Source organism: Cladophialophora carrionii, assembly GCF_000365165.1.
Source record: "Cladophialophora carrionii CBS 160.54 unplaced genomic scaffold supercont1.6, whole genome shotgun sequence".
Classification (NCBI taxonomy): domain Eukaryota; kingdom Fungi; phylum Ascomycota; class Eurotiomycetes; order Chaetothyriales; family Herpotrichiellaceae; genus Cladophialophora; species Cladophialophora carrionii.
The window spans coordinates 602,674-620,543 of NW_008481831.1; the positions used below are offsets into that span (position 1 = coordinate 602,674).

The 17,870-nt window shown below is 54.8% G+C and overlaps 6 protein-coding genes and 1 non-coding gene across 7 annotated transcripts; 3 read left to right on the forward strand and 4 right to left on the reverse strand.

The window, feature by feature from the left end:
- Nucleotides 1-193: 193 nt before the first annotated feature.
- G647_07173 (uncharacterized protein) lies at nt 194-1,753 on the reverse strand (the record flags this gene model as incomplete). The annotated part of the gene is made up of 1 exon (XM_008731490.1): nt 194-1,753. One exon carries the CDS (start codon nt 1,751-1,753, stop codon nt 194-196), a length of 1,560 nt encoding a protein of 519 aa, XP_008729712.1.
- A 1,025-nt stretch (nt 1,754-2,778) lies between these two features.
- G647_07174 (uncharacterized protein) lies at nt 2,779-4,642 on the forward strand (the record flags this gene model as incomplete). The annotated part of the gene is made up of 3 exons (XM_008731491.1): nt 2,779-3,017; nt 3,077-4,286; nt 4,463-4,642. The coding sequence occupies 3 exons, from the start codon at nt 2,779-2,781 to the stop codon at nt 4,640-4,642; spliced, it is 1,629 nt and encodes a 542-aa protein (XP_008729713.1).
- Nucleotides 4,643-5,806: 1,164 nt separating this feature from the next.
- G647_07175 (uncharacterized protein) lies at nt 5,807-7,674 on the reverse strand (the record flags this gene model as incomplete). Its single annotated transcript, XM_008731492.1, has 3 exons — nt 5,807-6,686; nt 6,767-7,238; nt 7,320-7,674. 3 exons carry the CDS (start codon nt 7,672-7,674, stop codon nt 5,807-5,809), a joined length of 1,707 nt encoding a protein of 568 aa, XP_008729714.1.
- Nucleotides 7,675-8,838: 1,164 nt separating this feature from the next.
- G647_07176 (uncharacterized protein) lies at nt 8,839-9,510 on the reverse strand (the record flags this gene model as incomplete). The annotated part of the gene is made up of 1 exon (XM_008731493.1): nt 8,839-9,510. The coding sequence occupies one exon, from the start codon at nt 9,508-9,510 to the stop codon at nt 8,839-8,841; it is 672 nt and encodes a 223-aa protein (XP_008729715.1).
- Nucleotides 9,511-11,872: 2,362 nt separating this feature from the next.
- G647_07177 (uncharacterized protein) lies at nt 11,873-14,011 on the reverse strand (the record flags this gene model as incomplete). Its single annotated transcript, XM_008731494.1, has 1 exon — nt 11,873-14,011. The coding sequence occupies one exon, from the start codon at nt 14,009-14,011 to the stop codon at nt 11,873-11,875; it is 2,139 nt and encodes a 712-aa protein (XP_008729716.1).
- A 713-nt stretch (nt 14,012-14,724) lies between these two features.
- G647_07178 (uncharacterized protein) lies at nt 14,725-15,795 on the forward strand (the record flags this gene model as incomplete). Its single annotated transcript, XM_008731495.1, has 1 exon — nt 14,725-15,795. One exon carries the CDS (start codon nt 14,725-14,727, stop codon nt 15,793-15,795), a length of 1,071 nt encoding a protein of 356 aa, XP_008729717.1.
- Nucleotides 15,796-16,118: 323 nt separating this feature from the next.
- G647_07179 lies at nt 16,119-16,234 on the forward strand. The gene has a single exon (XR_573450.1). It is a non-coding gene; the product is annotated as a 5S ribosomal RNA (ribosomal RNA).
- Nucleotides 16,235-17,870: the final 1,636 nt, after the last annotated feature.

Below are 17,870 nucleotides of genomic sequence, written 5' to 3' on the forward strand. Positions count from 1 at the left end.
GGAAGATAGAGCTAGCCGTAAAGGGAAGTCTGGGTCGGGAGCACCAGGGGGGGAGGGGGGACCAGACGCGTGAGACCTGGGCTCTGGTGTCTCTTATCGACGTGCTTTTTTAGGACCTACAGTATTAATTACGGAGTACTGCGGTACATCACCTCGTCTAAATCTACTTAATGTTATGTACGTTACGTATGTGTCATTGAGGGCCGTTGCCCGTGGGCGCTGGCACCGCTGACCCAGCATGCCCGTTCTCCACCAATTCGTCCTTGTCCATGCGGGAGAATGCCTTGTCGACCTCGTGCTCCCAGTTGCTGAATGCCACAATGGCCCATTCGGCGATCCCGACGAGATACAGAGCAATGCACTGGCCGACCCATAGCCCGGGGAGGCCCCAGCCGTGGAAAGCCAGCCAGATGCCCAGTGGTAAGGCGCCACAGTAGTAGCTGACGATGTTGACGGCGGCGCCGATGTGCTGTCGTCCCATGCCGCGTAGAGATCCGCCACAGCTGCCATTCAATCCGTCGGCGATCTGAAACAGTGCCACGTACGGCAGGACTTCAGCCGTCAGCTTCACCACCCGCTCGTCGTCGTTGAAGATCTTGGCGAAGACGTTCCTGGTGCCCATCAAGATCGCCAGGACCAGCGCTCCCATGATCATGCTCAGCCAGGCAGCAGTGTTTGCAGACCGTGACGCGCCCTTTGCGTTCCGCGAGCCCAGCATGTTGCCGACTCGCGCACTGGCGGCGACGCCGATGCCGAAAGGGATGGTATTCATGACCTGGTCGGCCGTCATGATCACACTCTGTGAGGCCAGTGGAATCTCTCCCAGTCGGCCGGCAGCCAATGCGACAATCTCGAAAGCCCACCATTCCGTGCCGACATGGACGAAACCGAGGGCAGCGAGTTTGGCAAAGACTCCGAGATTCTGCAGACACCGCTTAGACCATCCGCCCCAGCATTCACCGCCAGCAACAAACTTGGCGTACAGCACCAGCCCCAGGAATGAAAGCCAATAACCAATTCCCGTGGCAAAGGGTGCGCCGAGGATGCCCCAACCTGCCTTGTAGACAAACAGGTAATTCAGCAATGCGCTGATCGGTGATGTGATCAGGAGGACGTAGGTGCCCGGCCGCATGATCTCCTGAGCCTGAAGATATTTCTTCATCGTCTCAAAGTAGATGTAGCCCAGGCCACCCGGGATCAGGCAGCTCAAGAACTTGGAGCTGTCGTGTGACAGTTGTGCACTCTGGCCGAGCGCCTTGAAGATGGGTTCCGAGCATAACCAAATGATCGCAACGGGGATGTAGAACAGGGTCAGAACGACAAAGGCCCGCTGCAATAGGATGCCCAGGTCGTGCTTGTTCTTGCTCCCGGTAAACGTTGAACTCGCCAGGGTATCCAGCGCTGTCGAACCGCCCATGCCGATGAGCCACCCCGAGCACATGGCGAACATGTATGAGAAAGCAGCCGTCGAGAGATCCTGCGGTGAGGCCCGGCCGACGATCAGGATGGACACGGTCTGCAGTGAGTTCTGTAACGTGTATGCCAGGATGACTGGAATCGAGCCTCGCAACAATACCCAGAATTCATGCAATATCAGCTTGCGCGTCGGCGTCTGGTCCTCAGGGAGGATATCCATGAGCTCGCCTTCCTCCTGGCTGGGTGCCTCATCGTCGTCGCCGTGCTTCTTCGGCAGGAGCCCTGTGCGTTCGTCAGGCTCCTGCTGCCGATGGATCTCCTCGTCGATCAGCGCCATCGAACGCCGCCTGTCGTGGTCTTCTTCTGCACCGTCACACGTGTGAGCAGGACGCCTTTGTCACTAAAACAGCGTACTTACCGGTCGAACTGTACCGTCGCATGGTTGCCGCAAGGTGAGCCAGACGCGAGGTACAGTGAGCTGGTCGTTAGCAATAAAGACGACCAAAAGGCCGGTGGATCTGGTCGGTCATAGTATAAGCACATCGACCCACCGAGATATCGACGCCGGTCTGCTACGAGTACAGCATCGAGCATGCATGATGTCGTCCCGGCTGTCGATTCGAACAGCCAGCCAGATGTCATGGCGAAACGTAACGGCAAAGAGGCCATCCACCGACTATCGCTTGTTTGTGTTGCTGAACGATCCCCCTGGCATCAGCCAATAACGGAGCCATGTCAATCCTTATCTTCGGGGCTATCGACCGTCTCCGCCATGGTCCAGTGGCTGGAGGATGGGCGAATGACGAGGCCATGTGTCTTTGGAGCTGCCGCATCCGCCAAATGCTTGGTATCAGCGACAAAGCACAGCCCTTCTTTCGACGACAAATCGCCTATCGAGCCGTCCTTATCTCATCCCTTTAACGATCTTACCCATCAGCACCCTGCCTGGAGGTTTGTGATGAGATCCTCGACAGGATCCCCTAGGCGACGGCTATTGCTTCCTTCGCTGCAACCCGTCCCGCCGGTGCACGGCGCCATCATCGAATCTTGCAGCCACACGATGAGGTCGTCCCAGGATGATCCCGCACGTTGTTACCTGGCGAAATGCGTCAGCGCACCCGAGATAACGTGTCCATGCAGGGAGCAATCTGGGGAAGGTCCTAAGAATGGCAATCTGTGGACCGCCGTCTAAGTAATAGTGTGGCTGCTGGGTACTATCCCAGACGGTGGACACTGGACAACTTTTTCAACAAAGACTTTCCCTTGGCTCTAGTACCTATTGATCAACGTCTAGCTGTTTGTTTCGCACCTTTATACGTTCACTCGTCGTGTGGTGTCGTTCTCTTCCACGCCCAACTCACAATGGCAGACCTCGAGAACGAGAAGCAGGCCATCCCGATCGCTGGCGATGGAGTCACGCAGCAGCCGCCCTTGCAGGAGAAGCTCGAGGGCAGCACGGTCGCCCCTCCGCCGCCAGCTGTAGAGAACATTGTGACGCGAGATGGATTTCGTCTTCATCCCCAGCCGACGACCGACCCGTTGGATCCTCTGAATTGGTCCAGCTTTCAGAAGCACACCATCCTCGCGATTGTCATGTACAAGTACGTCCTTCGCTGGTGGGTGCATATTGGAGGACACCAGACTGACTTGACGCGATTAGGTATTTCCTGTTCACGTACATCACGACGACGACAGTGCCCAGTTTCCCAGACCTCCAGGAGCAATTTGCCATCAGCTACTCGCAAGTCAACTGGACCGTGGCCATTCCGGCGTTGGGTCTCGCCGTCGGGCCCCTGATATGGAGCTCTCTGGCGGACATCTTCGGTCGCAGAGTCATCTTCATCATCGGGACCCTGATGGCGTTTGCCGCGACCATCGGAGCCGCCGAAGCATCCAACTATGGCGGCTACATGGCGGCACGGTTCTTCCAGGGCCTCGGCGTAGCACCGGCCTCGACCGTCGGCCTGGCTGCTATCAACGACATGTTCTACGAGCACCAGCGAGGTCAGAAGATCGGGCTCTGGGTGTTGGCCATCGACAGCGGCCTGCTCGTCGGCCCGATCTTCGGCGGGTTCCTGAACATCGTCTCGGCGGAATGGATCCAGTGGTTCACCGTCATCCTCTTCGGCGTTCTCATCGTCCTCGAACTGGCCTTCATGCCCGAGACTCTGTATCCGCGGAACCATATGCTGTCGAAGCTCCCGATGGCGACCGCGGCGGACGAGACGGCCGTGGATATCGAGAAAGTGGGCCGTCGTCGAAGTGACGCCAGCGAGGTTCACCTCTCCCGCACCAAAAAACTCGCCTTCATCAACTACAAGCCCGTGCCCGGGATGCGACACCCAGCAGTGTACGACGCGGTGCTCCGATTCATCCTGACGTGGAAGTTCCTCGCCGTCTCCATCGCCGTCTTCACCTACTGCTTCCTGTGGTACTGGTGGGTGCTCAGCGTCATCACCATGCTGCCGGCCGCCTACCTGGACTACACGCCGCAAATCCAGGGCCTGCTCTTCCTCGGACTCCTCCTGGGCACCCTGTTCGCCGAAGTCTTCCTGGGAGGCTACCTCAGCGACATTGTGTGCACGCGTCTCGCCCGACGAAATGGCGGCGTGCGTCTGCCGGAGATGCGTCTCTGGCTGATCTACCCGGCGGGCGTGTTGAGCGCCGTCGGCCTGATCATCTGGGGCATCAGCGTCGACAAGGCGTACCATTGGATGGTCGGACAGGTGGCGTTCTTCCTCTTCGCCGCGGGTATCCAGATGGGCAATACGGTCGTGTGTGCTTATATCGTGGATTGTTACCCGTTGCAAAGCATGAGCATCATCACGTTTTACGCCGTGTTGTTGAACCTGTCGGCGTTTATTGATCCGGTAAGTGAAGTCTACACTCTGTTATGTTGTGTCTTGCGTGTTGCGTGTGGCACCTTGCACCTCGATAGCTGCTACCCACTGTCTGTTGCCTACTGCTTACTGCCTACGACTGTTTCATCTTTCCGATTCAACCAACACCTAGACGAACAGACTTGCTGACCTGAGCGCCATCTTAGTTCTTCATCGCCCCCTGGCAACTAGACTCGGGCTGGACCTGGTGCTTCGCCGCGCAGGGCCTCATTGTCTTTTTCGGAGCCATGCCTATCTTTGGCATCCTGCATAAATACGGTCCAGTCTTGAGATCCAAGACCGGGACGCCGGGCTGGGTGAACCCGGAGTTTGACGCCTTGTTATAATTAGTGGGAATTAGAACTAGATCTAGAATATAGTACGTATAGTATGTAAATGAGAATGATGAGACAAGTCCAGATGAGATACACTGCAGTACAGCATAGAATAGTAGAGTAGAGTAGAGTAGAGTAGTTCCTACCGATACACAGAATAATTAGAGGAGTCAGTACCACAGTACTACAGTACTACAGTACCACAGTATAGGTACGTCTCAGGAGAGGTCTACAGCCTTTGAGGATCGCCTGACAAGATCGAGAATCTGTCATGAACAGGGTTCAGACAGGCATATAAGCTAAGAGGTCCGAGACTCAGGCATGAATTGCCATGATTCCCAGTGTTTTTGGGGCAATCCCCAGGAGCTGTGGACCTCTTCCTGACAGTACCACAGTGTAAATACCCTTCCATTCCTCCGTTGAAAGCACGCTATATGATCCCCCGGCCGTTCTGTTGTATGTATAGCTAATACATTTACGGAGGCACGCACGCACGGAAGATACCTTGTAGTCTCAATCGCCGCATGCAACATAGTGTAAACAGGTCAATCAGGGGTAGCATCTTTCTGATACGCAAAGGAGAAAGGTCGCTTCACTGCTCACACTTTGCATTACATTACATAGTTGGCGCGAAGGTTGAAGGTTGAAGGTTCTGTTGGCGGTTTCAAGGGTACCCTATACAATAGTAGAGCAACCTGAATACTGTAGTATATGGCAGATCTATCCGATATAGCCTGTACTCTGTAGGTATAGGTATATATGTACGTCCTCCTTGTGTATGTCCTCCTTGTGTATGTCCTCCTTGTGTATGTCCTCCTTGTGTATGTCCTCCTTATGTATGTATGTACGTAGTACTTAGGATGCGATACCCCTTGGGTCGACTCACGACTGCGCCCATTACAGACGGCACTAAGCACCCGTCGTCCTCATCAGTCATCTACCTACCTGGTACCATGTTCCATCCTGGAACAGATGACGGATACTGCATGATACATGACGAGTAAGATAATCATGACATATGTCCATGGACCAATGTTCCGTGTTCAATGTCAACATCAACATCAACCGTCACTCAATCTTCATTACTCATTATTCCAATGTTCAGGCTTCTCCAAAACACGCCGTTCAAGATTCGAACTACAAACTCGTTGTTCTTTTATATGACAGCCAGCATCTTCACCTCTCCGCTCCGGCCATCCGCTCCGGCAACCTCAGTTCGGCCGCATGTGGTCTCGCGACCCTCTGCACCTCAACCCAAAGCTTCAGCGCATCCGGGTCACTAGTCTGACCATGCCACAGGAACGACTCCATGACGGCCCTCGCCTCCGTCCACGACCGGACCTTCGCATCCCCAGCGGACCGCGCGACCAGGGCGACGAACGACGCTCTCTCATCGTCGTACCCGACGGCCTTGATGGCGCCGAGCACTGTGGCCCAGAAGACGAGGCGTTGCTCCGGCCGAGTCAGCTGGGCAATCATGCTCGTCTCATACAGCATGTTCAGCTCACGCAGGAGGAGCCTTGCCAGGCGGAGGCGTGGAAATGTCGAATAGTCGGTCGGATAGGTGATGAGGTTGGCGTAGCATATGCATGCCCAGCGCGTGATCTCGTAGAGTTGGAGACGGGTCGCCATGCCCCCTCTTTGATCGTGCTCGTGCTCGTGCTCGTGCTCTTCTTGCCTCCCTTGACGTTGAAGATCCGCTGCCGGGGGAAGTGATAATAGGCTGTGCTGCGTGAACTGCATCTGGTCGAGAATTACGGATGTTTGACTCTGCATGGAGCCTCCTGAGGCGTAGTCTTCCAGGATGGTCGTCATGTCCGCGAGGTACGCCCACACCACGGCCGGCTGCGGGGTGGTATCTAGGGGCAGCACTTCCGGAAAGGAAATGTCGTCGAATCCGGTGCCACGCCTGCGACTTGTCTCGGCAGATACAGGGTCAAAGGCGTGCCGTGAGCGGCGCAGTCGGGACGCGTGGACCAGCTGGTCGACCGGGTGGAGGCTGGCAAAGGGGAAGAGAGGGGCTTTCAGGTGGCGGCCGGAGAAGTGGATGCCCTGACTTGCAGACGTCAGCATTGTGTCGCAGGAGGCCCTCTGTCTGCCCCTCTCCAGCGAGCGAGCGAGCGACACTACACTCACAAGCATACCGAGCGTCGGATCTGAGCGCTCTGGATGTTCTGGACGCCACCGAGCACCTTGACCACCGCGGCAAGGCCGAGCATGTGCTCCTCGGCGACGTTGAGCCCCGTGGCCAAATGCAGCAGGTTCCATGTCTTAAAATTCGACTGTCGCGGACGAGGCATGCTCCTGTCCACGTGGGGCAGATATGGCGGGAATGAAAGGTGTAAGATTGTCGAAATGGTGCTCTCGTGTGTGGCAAGCGTCGGGTCACTCAACGCTTGTCGTAGTGATTCTAGCGACTTGGTGTAGAAGAACAACTCCTGCGGTGTGTGCTGCATAGATTGACCTGCCAGCCATCTTCGACTGGTGCAGGAGAACCACGCTGCACCCCAGTAAGCGTGTTCGTGGTGGAGTGCATATTTGGTGTAAGGGAGGACGCTTGTGTCTTTGACCTCGCCCACGAAGAAGTTAGAGTACACCTGGTGGTGAGCTGTGATTGCCAACAGATTGTCAGCACATCTGCCTCCCATAAGGTCTCCGCGCCGGAGCTCGACCGCCTCGTCTTACTCACCGTAGAGCACGAGCTTGGCGACAAAGTCAGCACCGTCCGCTCCGGACGGCAACGTGTTGAAAGAGTCAAATCTCCCTCCCGGCTGCCTCACAACGTGCTGTAAGGCTCGATTTGTGCTGCCATGTGCCGCGCGCCCCGATGCCGCCAAGCCAGGCCCTGTTCTGGCAGGAACAATGTTGTGCTGTCGAGCGTCTCTACCGTGAGTGCGTCTGCGGCGGTGTTCAGGGCGACTGGCAGCATTCAGCTCATCGTCTTCTTGCGAGGTTGGATCCGGGTCGCGGACTTGCTGGTCGTCAGTTACTCGTTGCCTTTCATCGACTGGGTCTGCAGGATGCGTGGCATTATAATCGGCCATGAGCATCAAAGAAGGGGGGTTTACGGTCTGATCTGAGCCGTTGCAGGCCGCCCTCGAATCTCAAGGGCCGCATTAGAGAACGGGTAGTAGATGACAGGTGCTCATGGCTCAGACCTTGTGACCCGCATGGATCGATTGCCGTCAACCCTGGCCGTGAACTGTGGTGGCAGTCCACCAATCGAAGTGGTCGAATGTACTATCAGAAAGGGGCATAGTTTGCCAATAATGTTGGTCTAGATCCCCTGTGCATGGAGATCCACCTTTTGCGACAGGGGTACCACGAGAACGATGCTTGCAGGACCGACAAGTCTGTCCAGGAGCGCATCGCAAACATTGTTTAGCTGTTTAGCTGTTCAGCTGAGTTCGACGATCGTCGTTGTGCCTGCTTCACGGGTAGCTTTCCTCGTAGTTTGGTCGGATGGTAGGTTTCTTGCTTGCTGCATGTCGACGTTTATGCAATGCCAATACTTTAGGGCACTTCTGCCGGGTCTATGGTGTTGTGGCACGTAATCAACCCAAATGCAAGGAAGTTACCCATCCGCCCGTTGTCCGGATCGAAGGGGCTGTTCTGAAAACCAGTCAAACTCAACCACCGATAGATGTCTAAATGGTTCGATGCCCTCGTTCAGTCCGAAGCAGATTTATGAAGAGCAGACGCCCATCAGGCAGTGAGTGGGCTCGAACAATGAGTTTCAGATCTTCTCTGAGAAATCAAGCTCGAAGCGATGTGTTCCAGAGGTACTTTGTACAGTGCCCAGCCAGCGTATTCAGCCAGGTGTGTCAAGCACAGAAGCCAAGATACTCATAGAAGTCTTGGTAGAAGCAGTTGGTCTCCATAGCTCGCCCAAGAATACCGGAGTGAACCACTTGCCGAAGAAGCAAGTGGAGGAGTTTAGGGCCTGACGAAGGTCGAAACCAGCTACTTGAAACCGCCTTAACTGGGCAGACATGAACGCCTAGACGATCGTTAACCACGGTGAAGCCAGGCAAGGATAGGCTAGAGCGCTTACCGGCAGAGCAGCCCGTCCAAGGAGGCAGAGATCCACGATACTTGGGGCGCTTTGATACCGCATTTCCCATGTTTGGAGACTTGGAGGGGCGAAGGACGCCGCTGGAGTCCTTATTCGGCCAGTCGAGTTGAATGTCAACTCGTAATTTACAGCATCAGGCCATTTCGTATTCAAGTACATCGCCCGTCCCACCGTCTTGCTCAAACATATGCTTCTGCACCTCTAAAAACAGGTACATGCCATCGAAATCGCTGATATCTCCAGACCATAAATAGTCTTGGAGTATGGTTTGCATTGACTCCCAAGAATCAATACGCAGATTCCGGCAGAGACGAGCAGCAAATGCAACGAGAGACGCGCGCTTAGGCGTCCCAATTGCAGCCAATGCGGCCATCGACGATATCCATAGGAGCAGTGTTGTTGATGTAGCCTCCGCGCCGTACTGAAGGGTTTGGGAAATTGCTGGCTCGAGCCTATCAGCTAGTTCTGGGAACGGAACTGAGCATAGGGGCAAGGGGAGGATTGCGATCAGGCTGTAGACAATCAGAGCATAACGGACCGCGTCGAATACAACGGCTTGAGGAGTGTGCAGAGTTAGCGTTGATGTTTCTGCGCTGGATGGCAGCGACATGATCTGGTGCTGTGTCCAATTCCGGGCATCGCACACGTATTGAACGCCGAACCAAGTGAGCCTGTTTGAGAGGAAGGCTTCTTGAATGCTATCGTAGAGGATTGCCTCGGAGATTACAGCCATGAGAGGTCCAGACACGGTGAGGGATAGAGTGGTTGCATACTTCATGAAGCCAGGGGAGTGTCTGGGCTCCATCTCTACCATGATCCTGTTGTACTGGTCGGCGAAGTCGGCACTGAGGAACCAGCATGGCGATCGTGGCTTCGTCAATGTCCGACACGACGAGATAATGTCATTCCTAGCGAGACTTGAGCTTAGCGCTGGGTCCTTGCGGGTTATTCATTGGTCTACATGTCACTCACTGTGTTTGACAGATCCTTAGGCCGGCCCAGAAAGGGTCCATACAGGACTCGTTAGCGTGCAAGATTCGTCGAGCCGCCTCTTCATGGTAGTTCAACCAGCGAGGCGCAACTCCCCAGAGGTGGAGATTTTGGAGCTTCGTCAGCGTGCTTTGTCGCGGCCCTGTTCGAGCTGCACGCACAGGAACGTCTTCAGTGGTCCCTAGCGCAAGCGACTGCATGGCTGAGCAGAGCATGCCCAGTTCATTGGTCGGCATCGGGTGATTGTGGTCACCGAGATCAGATATCATCTGAATGACCGACTTCACGGCGATACTGTGACATACATCGAGAAACCGTCTATGCTTGGTGGCAGATTGGCTGGTCGAGCACTTGTCAACCATGCCCTTTGCACACACCCAGACCGCAGCATGGAACGAGGCTGGATGTGAACACATTTGCTGGACGTATCGGGCCGCCACAACCGACATGGGTTGTGCCTGGTCACCGACGAATGTCCTGTTAGTAATTACGTAGACTGCATATCGTTAGCCCTCCTGAGGCGTCCAGGCATTCGGCTTCAAATATCAATGGTGAAGACCTACCGAGGTGGAGCAGGGGAGCCACTGCTTTGGACGGGAGCTCTGTGGGATATCCTCCCGGCTGTAGCGAGCTGTCCCCATTGGGCGGAGGTACTCTGATCAACTCTCGGTCCTCGCTTGCTGTCGTTCTAGAATCGTGATCGGTCTGACCAGGCTGTGTATGGTCCCTCACATCTCGCATTCGTCGATTTCCAGAAGGCTGTTGGGACGACGGGGGGAAAGACTTCGGCACCCTTGATTTCCTCCCCCTCGGACGCACCTCCTTGGAGCGCTTCCATTGATACCGAACCGCATTCGACCGGACGGCATGCGTGTTTTCCGGTGCAGTCATTGTGGGGTTGTACGGGATCATCTGAAATGGGGTCTCTGGCAATGATCGCAATGCTGGGGCGGAGTCCATGCTGGTTTGCGAAGCATTCTGTCTGTCCTTGGTGGCGGGGCCAGATTGGAGCGAGGGCATCCGCTGCTCGTGCGTTGTCTGTGTGGTGTTTCCATCAGCGTCACAGCCAAAACTCTCGGACGCCCTCCTGGGGATGTTGATTGTTGCTGCAGGCTGTGAACACAGCGGGCTGCTATTCCTTCGAAAGAGGAACGGCAGATGCCATCGATCCCAGACTAGCTTTTTGTAGCGCTCGTGCTTTCGGCCAAGCTGCACGTGGCGATTAATTTCCTGTTTCTCTTGCTTATTGCTGCAAGATAGCGACCCCAATGACGGGTTCTTGTGGACAAAGAGAAGGCCTGGGCGATCCATGTGTCCTTGTGAAGGTTGAAAGCACGGTAGAGTCACCCAGCAAACGGAGGGCGAATATGCTTCGATTCGGAGGTTGACGTACTGCGCAATCTTGACTGGAACCACTCAATAGCAACCGCGGGAGAAGTTTTGATATTGGCATTCCCCATCTACGATCGAAAGCATGGCCAGACGACACGGCCAGTGGCGTCTCGTATAACATCCTGCAGCTGCAACTGTTTATCAACTTGACGGGAGGAGTCTCCAGGACACGTCCAAGCCCGCGATTCGGTCAATAAGCGGACGAGTCCCCTAGCCTCCGTGATTAGAAAGCGGATTGGCAAGCGAGCTGGAGTCAAAGTTAGCGGGGCTTAGGCACAGCGGCCAACCTGGAGTCTCAACTGTCGGAGCATCACCTTATCCAGGACCAGCGGCACTACCAACCCAGCCAGTACTATGCTGAGAAGACCGGGCTCACCAGTGCTGTGCTGTAAAGGCCGGTCGCACCTTACCCGAAGATGCATGGTTGGGAAGCACCCTGACCTCTCTAGCGAACCACTAAAGTAAAATGCTGCTCCAGGGGCGCGGCCGCCTACCAATCTATTCTCCCCACAGCCCAGGCGGCAAGCACGGCAGGCGGGATCTCTTGGCGCGCCTCGCCGTACAGGACTCCTAGTTGGCAGACTAGTGCTTGACTGGTCTTCAGCATATACTTGTCCTCTTCGACGTGCGTGGTGAACAGCCAGACATGACAGTTTGGACGGAGAACACTAATCTGTCCGCTCTGGTGCGCAACCTGCGCCCGCGTCTATTGCTTCGAGAAGCTGGATTTAGGCCTAAGTTTCCACACGAGCCTATCTCACAAAGCGCAATATTGCATGGATCTTCTAAACCTCCAGGATGTCCTTTTGCTTCCCGTGATGCAACAATTTCACATATCCCGACGGTCGACTCCCTGCGCCGTTCCTAGCGAGGATCAAGACCATTGTGCTGTCTCTGGCGATCTCACCAACAACGCGGTTGCGGCAGTCTTGTTCCGGCGGTAAAGGCACCGAGTATTCGCAAACGAATTTGGAGATCGGTGGGCTCGCACCGAGAGCTGTTGGCGTTTCGACCAGCAACACCGGTGCAGGGACATGTTCGCCGTCGATGTATATCTCCAGAGTTGGATCGAAGTAGTCTCCAGAGCCTGGCGCGACAGACACCGCGCCTTCAATGGACACGCGAATGTTACCATCTTGAGCAGGAGTCGTCCGACATTTCGTGATTGACAACTCTGGTCGAGGATGCGAAAATACCTGGCCATCTTTCGCGATGGCATCCGACGTCAAAGGTGGCGTCAACGGCGGCACAACTCTTCTCTTGCTGTTCTGTTCGTATGCATACCCAGCTTGCAGTAAGCTGAGATCATCATAAGCTCTGCTGAGGAACGTCAAACTCATCGGCATTTTTGAATTCTCGAAGATCCCCATCGGCACCGTCACACTGGGTATGCCTAGGTGTCGCAGAGCTCGATTGCCGTGGCTATACTTTACGCCGTCCGTCCAGGCATGCCGTGCGCTCCTGTCGTCAATGTCGGCATCGGCACGGGCAACGTCGCCTGCAGCGGGAAAGGCGACAAAGTCGTAGTTCTGAGCTGACATCCACTCCTCGAAGAACCGGACTCGAATTTGCTCGAGAGCTCTCACGGCATCCTCGAGGTGAGCAACATCATAGATGGCACTCTTGCCGGTCCTTGTCGAGGGCGTGCGGTCAGCAACATAGCTGGCTAACTTCGCCCAATGAACGGCATTGGCCGGTTCGGTAAATTTGACTTGGGGATCATCTCGGGGCAGGTGAGGAAAGATAACTGTTGGGTTCACTTGGGTCAGAGATTGGATATGAGGGTCGCCATTGTCCTGCAGGAAGGCTTCCCAGGTATGAGCAATAAGTAGACCTCGCTCGGTGGCGTTCCAGTCGTCTGGCAGATAGGGGAGAGGCGAAGAAGCATTTCCGGCGTTTGGTCTGCGCAGCATCTGCTCGTAGATGTGCAAGACTGGGAGTTCGGGAATGATCTCGATGATTGCACCGGCCGCCTCGAGGTCGGCTTGTGCTTGCCTCCAGAGCGGTTCTACTGCTTCAGAGATATACGGTCCACCATCCTGGTGTTTGAGATAAATCTGCGGAACTGCGATTCGCTTTCCTTTGAGGTACCCTGCATTTCTGGGAGCGGTCGAAGGCTCTGAACCGTCAGGCCAGGGGGAGTGTGGCAGCTGGATGAACGGTTGATCCCTCCAGAAGTCGCCCTTTGTCTCCGCATCCTGCCTGGTAAGCACATCCAGCAGAACGAACAAGTCGCTCATGGTGCGTGTGTGGGGAACAACGACATCGCAGGTAGGGTATAGCGGCCAATTGCCGCGGATTGATATGAGGCCCCGGGAAGGAGTGTAAGCCACTAAAGCATTGTTCGAGGCAGGAGAGCGACCAGAGGAAACAGTCTCCTCGCCCATACCGAACGCAGCAAAGGAAGCTGCCACAGACACACCACTGCCATTGGAGGATCCCGATCCAAAGGCGGCAGGGAGATAGTCTTTGTTGTATGGACTCTCCGCTCGACCATATACACCCCGAAGCATTCCCCCATATGCCATGGGACACATGTTCGACCGACCCAACAAGACGGCGCCAGCTTCGCGCAGAGCCTTCACGGTGAACGCATCTTCATTGGCAACGAGGTTCTGGAACGCTTCCGAACCGCTAGCTACAGTCATTCCACGGACCTTGTAGCTGTCCTTGACCGTGAAAGGGATTCCTTCCAAGGAGCCTCGGGCATGGCCAGCGGCACGGCGATCATCAGCGGCGGCTGCTTCTTCGAACACGCGCTCATTGATCAGGGGAATTGAGTTGAGAGCCGTGTTTCTGCAATCATAGGCGCTGATGCGGAGCAGGTATTTGGCCACCAGCTCCACGGATGTCAGTCTGCCACTGGCTAGTGCAGTCGATAAGTCGGCGATTGTCGCGTCGACGATGCTGTCATGAAACGACATGCTCATTGAGCCAGAGGAGGGGCATTTACTCGAAGCTGTATCTCGAGTGGATCGCGGCTAAGGGCTGCCTGGAGATTCTGTCCCTCTGAATCAGGATAGACACGGGACGGTTCGATTGTCAGTCCTGTGCACGCAGCAAGGCAGTATAAAAAGGCAGAATACTGTACACACGCCCAGTGAATGACTGATGAATCTGACCGGACGGAAGGAAACAAAAGAAACCTCACGAGGCCGGTCGAGAGAATGCTGTTGTCGCCTCCCCTCGCTCATTTCCGACAGCCTGTCGCTATGCCCCCGCCACATTACACGACGGAAACACCTGTCCTGTCAATAGGCAGGGCGGGAGAGGCAGAACTTCCTCAGATGCGGGCTCGGTGCAAACCCCCTCTCTATATTGATCTAACCCGATCCGGAATGTCCTGCCGAACGCGCCTGCGCGTCAAACGTCGGAACGATTCCATCCCCAGTTGTCGAGGCTCTGACAGGAGACCTTGACAAACTTCTACAATGAGAATACCCTGATGACCCTAGTTGTCACAGTAGGTCCGAAGACCCGTGCTACCGGCCACATGCATCCCACGCCCTCATGGCATCTTGCACGGCGTATATCCCGTCTGCTTTCCCAGCATCACAAAATCCAAACCACATCACTCGGCCAAACGATACCTAGAATCCGACCGGCGAAGACGATTCTCTCATCAAGGATGACAAGTATGAACCTGGTCTCAGACATGCCAGCCCCAACGTTCTCGGCAGCCACCCAGCATGGTCGCTTTCTCATGCCAGCGGAAAGCGCGCGCCACTCACATACATTGATGGCTTTCCCCAGCAGGGAGTCGGCCGAAAGCACAGAGCACCTGGAAGCACTGCAAATCGAAGTAACGAACATTGCCAATACTATCTCCCGGTTCGAACCCGTCCATCTCTACGCCAAAGAGGAGCTCATCCCAGAGGCAAAGTCCATGGTGAAGGCAGGTGTCTCCGTAAAGCCGGCTACAGTCAGCGAACTCTGGATCCGTGACAGCGGACCAGTCTTTGTACAAGACCTTTCCACAGGCAAACGGACAGCTATCAAGTTCAACTTCAACTATTGGGGCGGCAAACTTCCCTCCATTGGCGACGAGAACATCGCTTCCCAGATCGCTGCCCACGCAAATGAACCCTCAGTGGCTTCAAATCTCACACTGGAGGGAGGCGGCATCGAGCACGATGGTGAAGGCACCTTCCTCGGCACGGAAAGTAGTATCATCAACGACAACCGCAACCCGGGTCTCTCCAAATCCGACGTCGAAGCCCGGCTCAGAGACCTGCTTGGAGTTAGACATTTCATCTGGATCCCTGGCGTCAAAGCCTACGACATCACAGATTACCACATCGACGCGCTAGCACGTTTCACGTCACCCGGCGTCGTTCTTCTGAGCAAGCCCGGCCGGAACGCTCATCCCACCGCCGTCGACGTCTACAACTCCGCGCTCTCTATTCTGAGGGACACGAGAGATGGAAAGGGCCGTGCGCTAACAGTACACGACTGTGAGGAACCAGATATCACACAGCTCGGACCACCAGACAAGCACAACGAAGTCATTGGATCGTATGCGAATTACCTGCTTGTCAATGGAGGCGTCGTCATGCCCAAATTCGGGCAGGAACGGCAGGATACTGCAGCCCTTGAGTTGTTCAGAAGGCTGTTTCCCGAACGGGAGGTAGTGCAGGTGCCGATCAACATTTTACCGAGGACGGGCGGCGGCATCCATTGTGCAACACAGCAGGTTCCAGAGATCTGACGACGCCGGTATTACACCCCAAAGTAGCCTGCCTTGTATCTGTGGATATTGTTCCATACAAAAATTGATGTGCCAGATACATTGAATACTCTTGATTCGAGATCAAAACTCCCATGAACGAGCTTGGTGGTCGTTTTCCGTTCAAGCCAGTGAAGCCGATCGATGAGGATTTTCCTGCAATTAAGCTTGTGTGACCCTAGTCTATAAGACATGGTGGTCCCAGTGCCCCGAGCATCATGATCCCGTCGTCAGTAGTACAAACAAGCTCGATAGGCACGAGTGTTTTAGGGATATAATTTGCATTCCTACATTATCGTTCGCAATCGACCATAGGTTGTGGAAAACAGGGCTTCCCGTTCGCTCAGCCGTACTTAAGCCACATGCCGGTCAGTTAGTACTAAGGTGGGTGACCACTTGGGAATCCTGGCTGTTGATTGTTTTTGAAAATTTTTTGCAATCTGTTGTGGGTACCTGATAATAACGTGGTGGCCTGGCTATGTTGTAGTCTTAGAACGGCTTGGCAAAATATACGGTGGAACACGGAAACTGCCTCCACGTCTCTCCTCTCTTGGGCATCTCTCTAACGTCGAACATCAAGGAGAGACTCAGCCACTGTGGATTCAAGTGCGTGACTGGGGGATCAAAGTGTTCTTCAATTCGAAAACGGCCCAGGTGGACAACGATGGACCGGACTGCTTCAAGCAGGTCATCTCGTATGCTGGTTCGGGGTGACAGGAAGCATCAGTCCAAGGGTGGAAACTACTAATATGATACCATGCTCGTATTAACCGTTGGTATCTCCCAGCACTGCTCCTCGGTTTGGACACCCCCGACTTTTTGCCTTGTGGCCGTTGATTCAATTCTTCTCATTCTTGCGGCTTCCTGGAGATGTGGTCGAATGTTGTTGTTGCGGTTGTGAATGGCTTCGTGACTGAGGTTGAAGGATCACAATAATGTCCAAAACAGAAAGCTAAGTTTACTCAGTCACTTCCTGCTTCCTGTCAATATCCTCAACTTTCTCCGTTCGTTTCGGCCAGGAGACGATGTTGGACCAGATGGTGAGAATGCAAACAATGATTCCGGCGGAGTAGTCGCATGAACCGGCGAGTGGCAAAGCCAATGAGCGGCCAAGAAATACTGAAGCCTCCGTTCACAATTCCAGCGTGTGCGACACTTCCCTCATGATTAATTGCAGGCGGATCCTCAGCACCAGCCATCATGTTTGCCTTGCTTCAGCCTAAGCGCCCTAAGGCAGCTGGGGACTGTACGTCGTCCTCCAACCGTGCTGGTACATTTCAGCAAATACGCCACCAATATGAATCACGCCCTTTCAACTTGGATGGCAAGGCTGACTCGAGCGCTCTGAGCAACCACGATCCTACTACGCCGACCACGACCGCTTCATATCCAGGCGTCCGGTGATGGAGCACGTAACCAATGCTGCTTCGTGCCCGTCATGCGCTCCTCTCTGACACCATTCGCAGTTCGAAAAGAGACTCCCCTTCGAGCCTGAATTGTTGGTCTCTTCCCCCCTGAAGCCACCGGACCCTTTAATCGAATAACTCTGTCCGGAGCCTTATCGAAACATTACCGGCATATGTGGCAACAAGCTCGAAGGCGAAGAGCAAGAGTAATTTCGCGTGGCCGGTCACTGGACTGTGCGATTACTTCGTATTAGGTACGACGACGGAGTACTGGGCGACAAATACGATCACGTGCCTCGGAAGATGCTGCCTATCTAGGACTAGCGCATCACTGGGCCTTGGCAAGGCCGGATGCGCCTGGACTTCAGACTCAACATACAACCAGGACGCGTACCCTTCCAGCCTCGACATCCCCACCGGCTGTTGAAGATCTTTGGATCAATGCCGTATCGAAGATGCCTTACAAGTGGCCACTGCACTCAAGGAGTAACATGATGCGACCTCTGGCGGCGTCAAGGTGGCCCTGACCACTTTTCCTTCAACTCAGATCCTGATAGGTAACTACCAGATAGGCGGGTATTGATTCTTGGGAATTGCTCACTGTATGGAGTCCATATATCAAATTGCGAACCCCCCTCGAAACATGTCCCT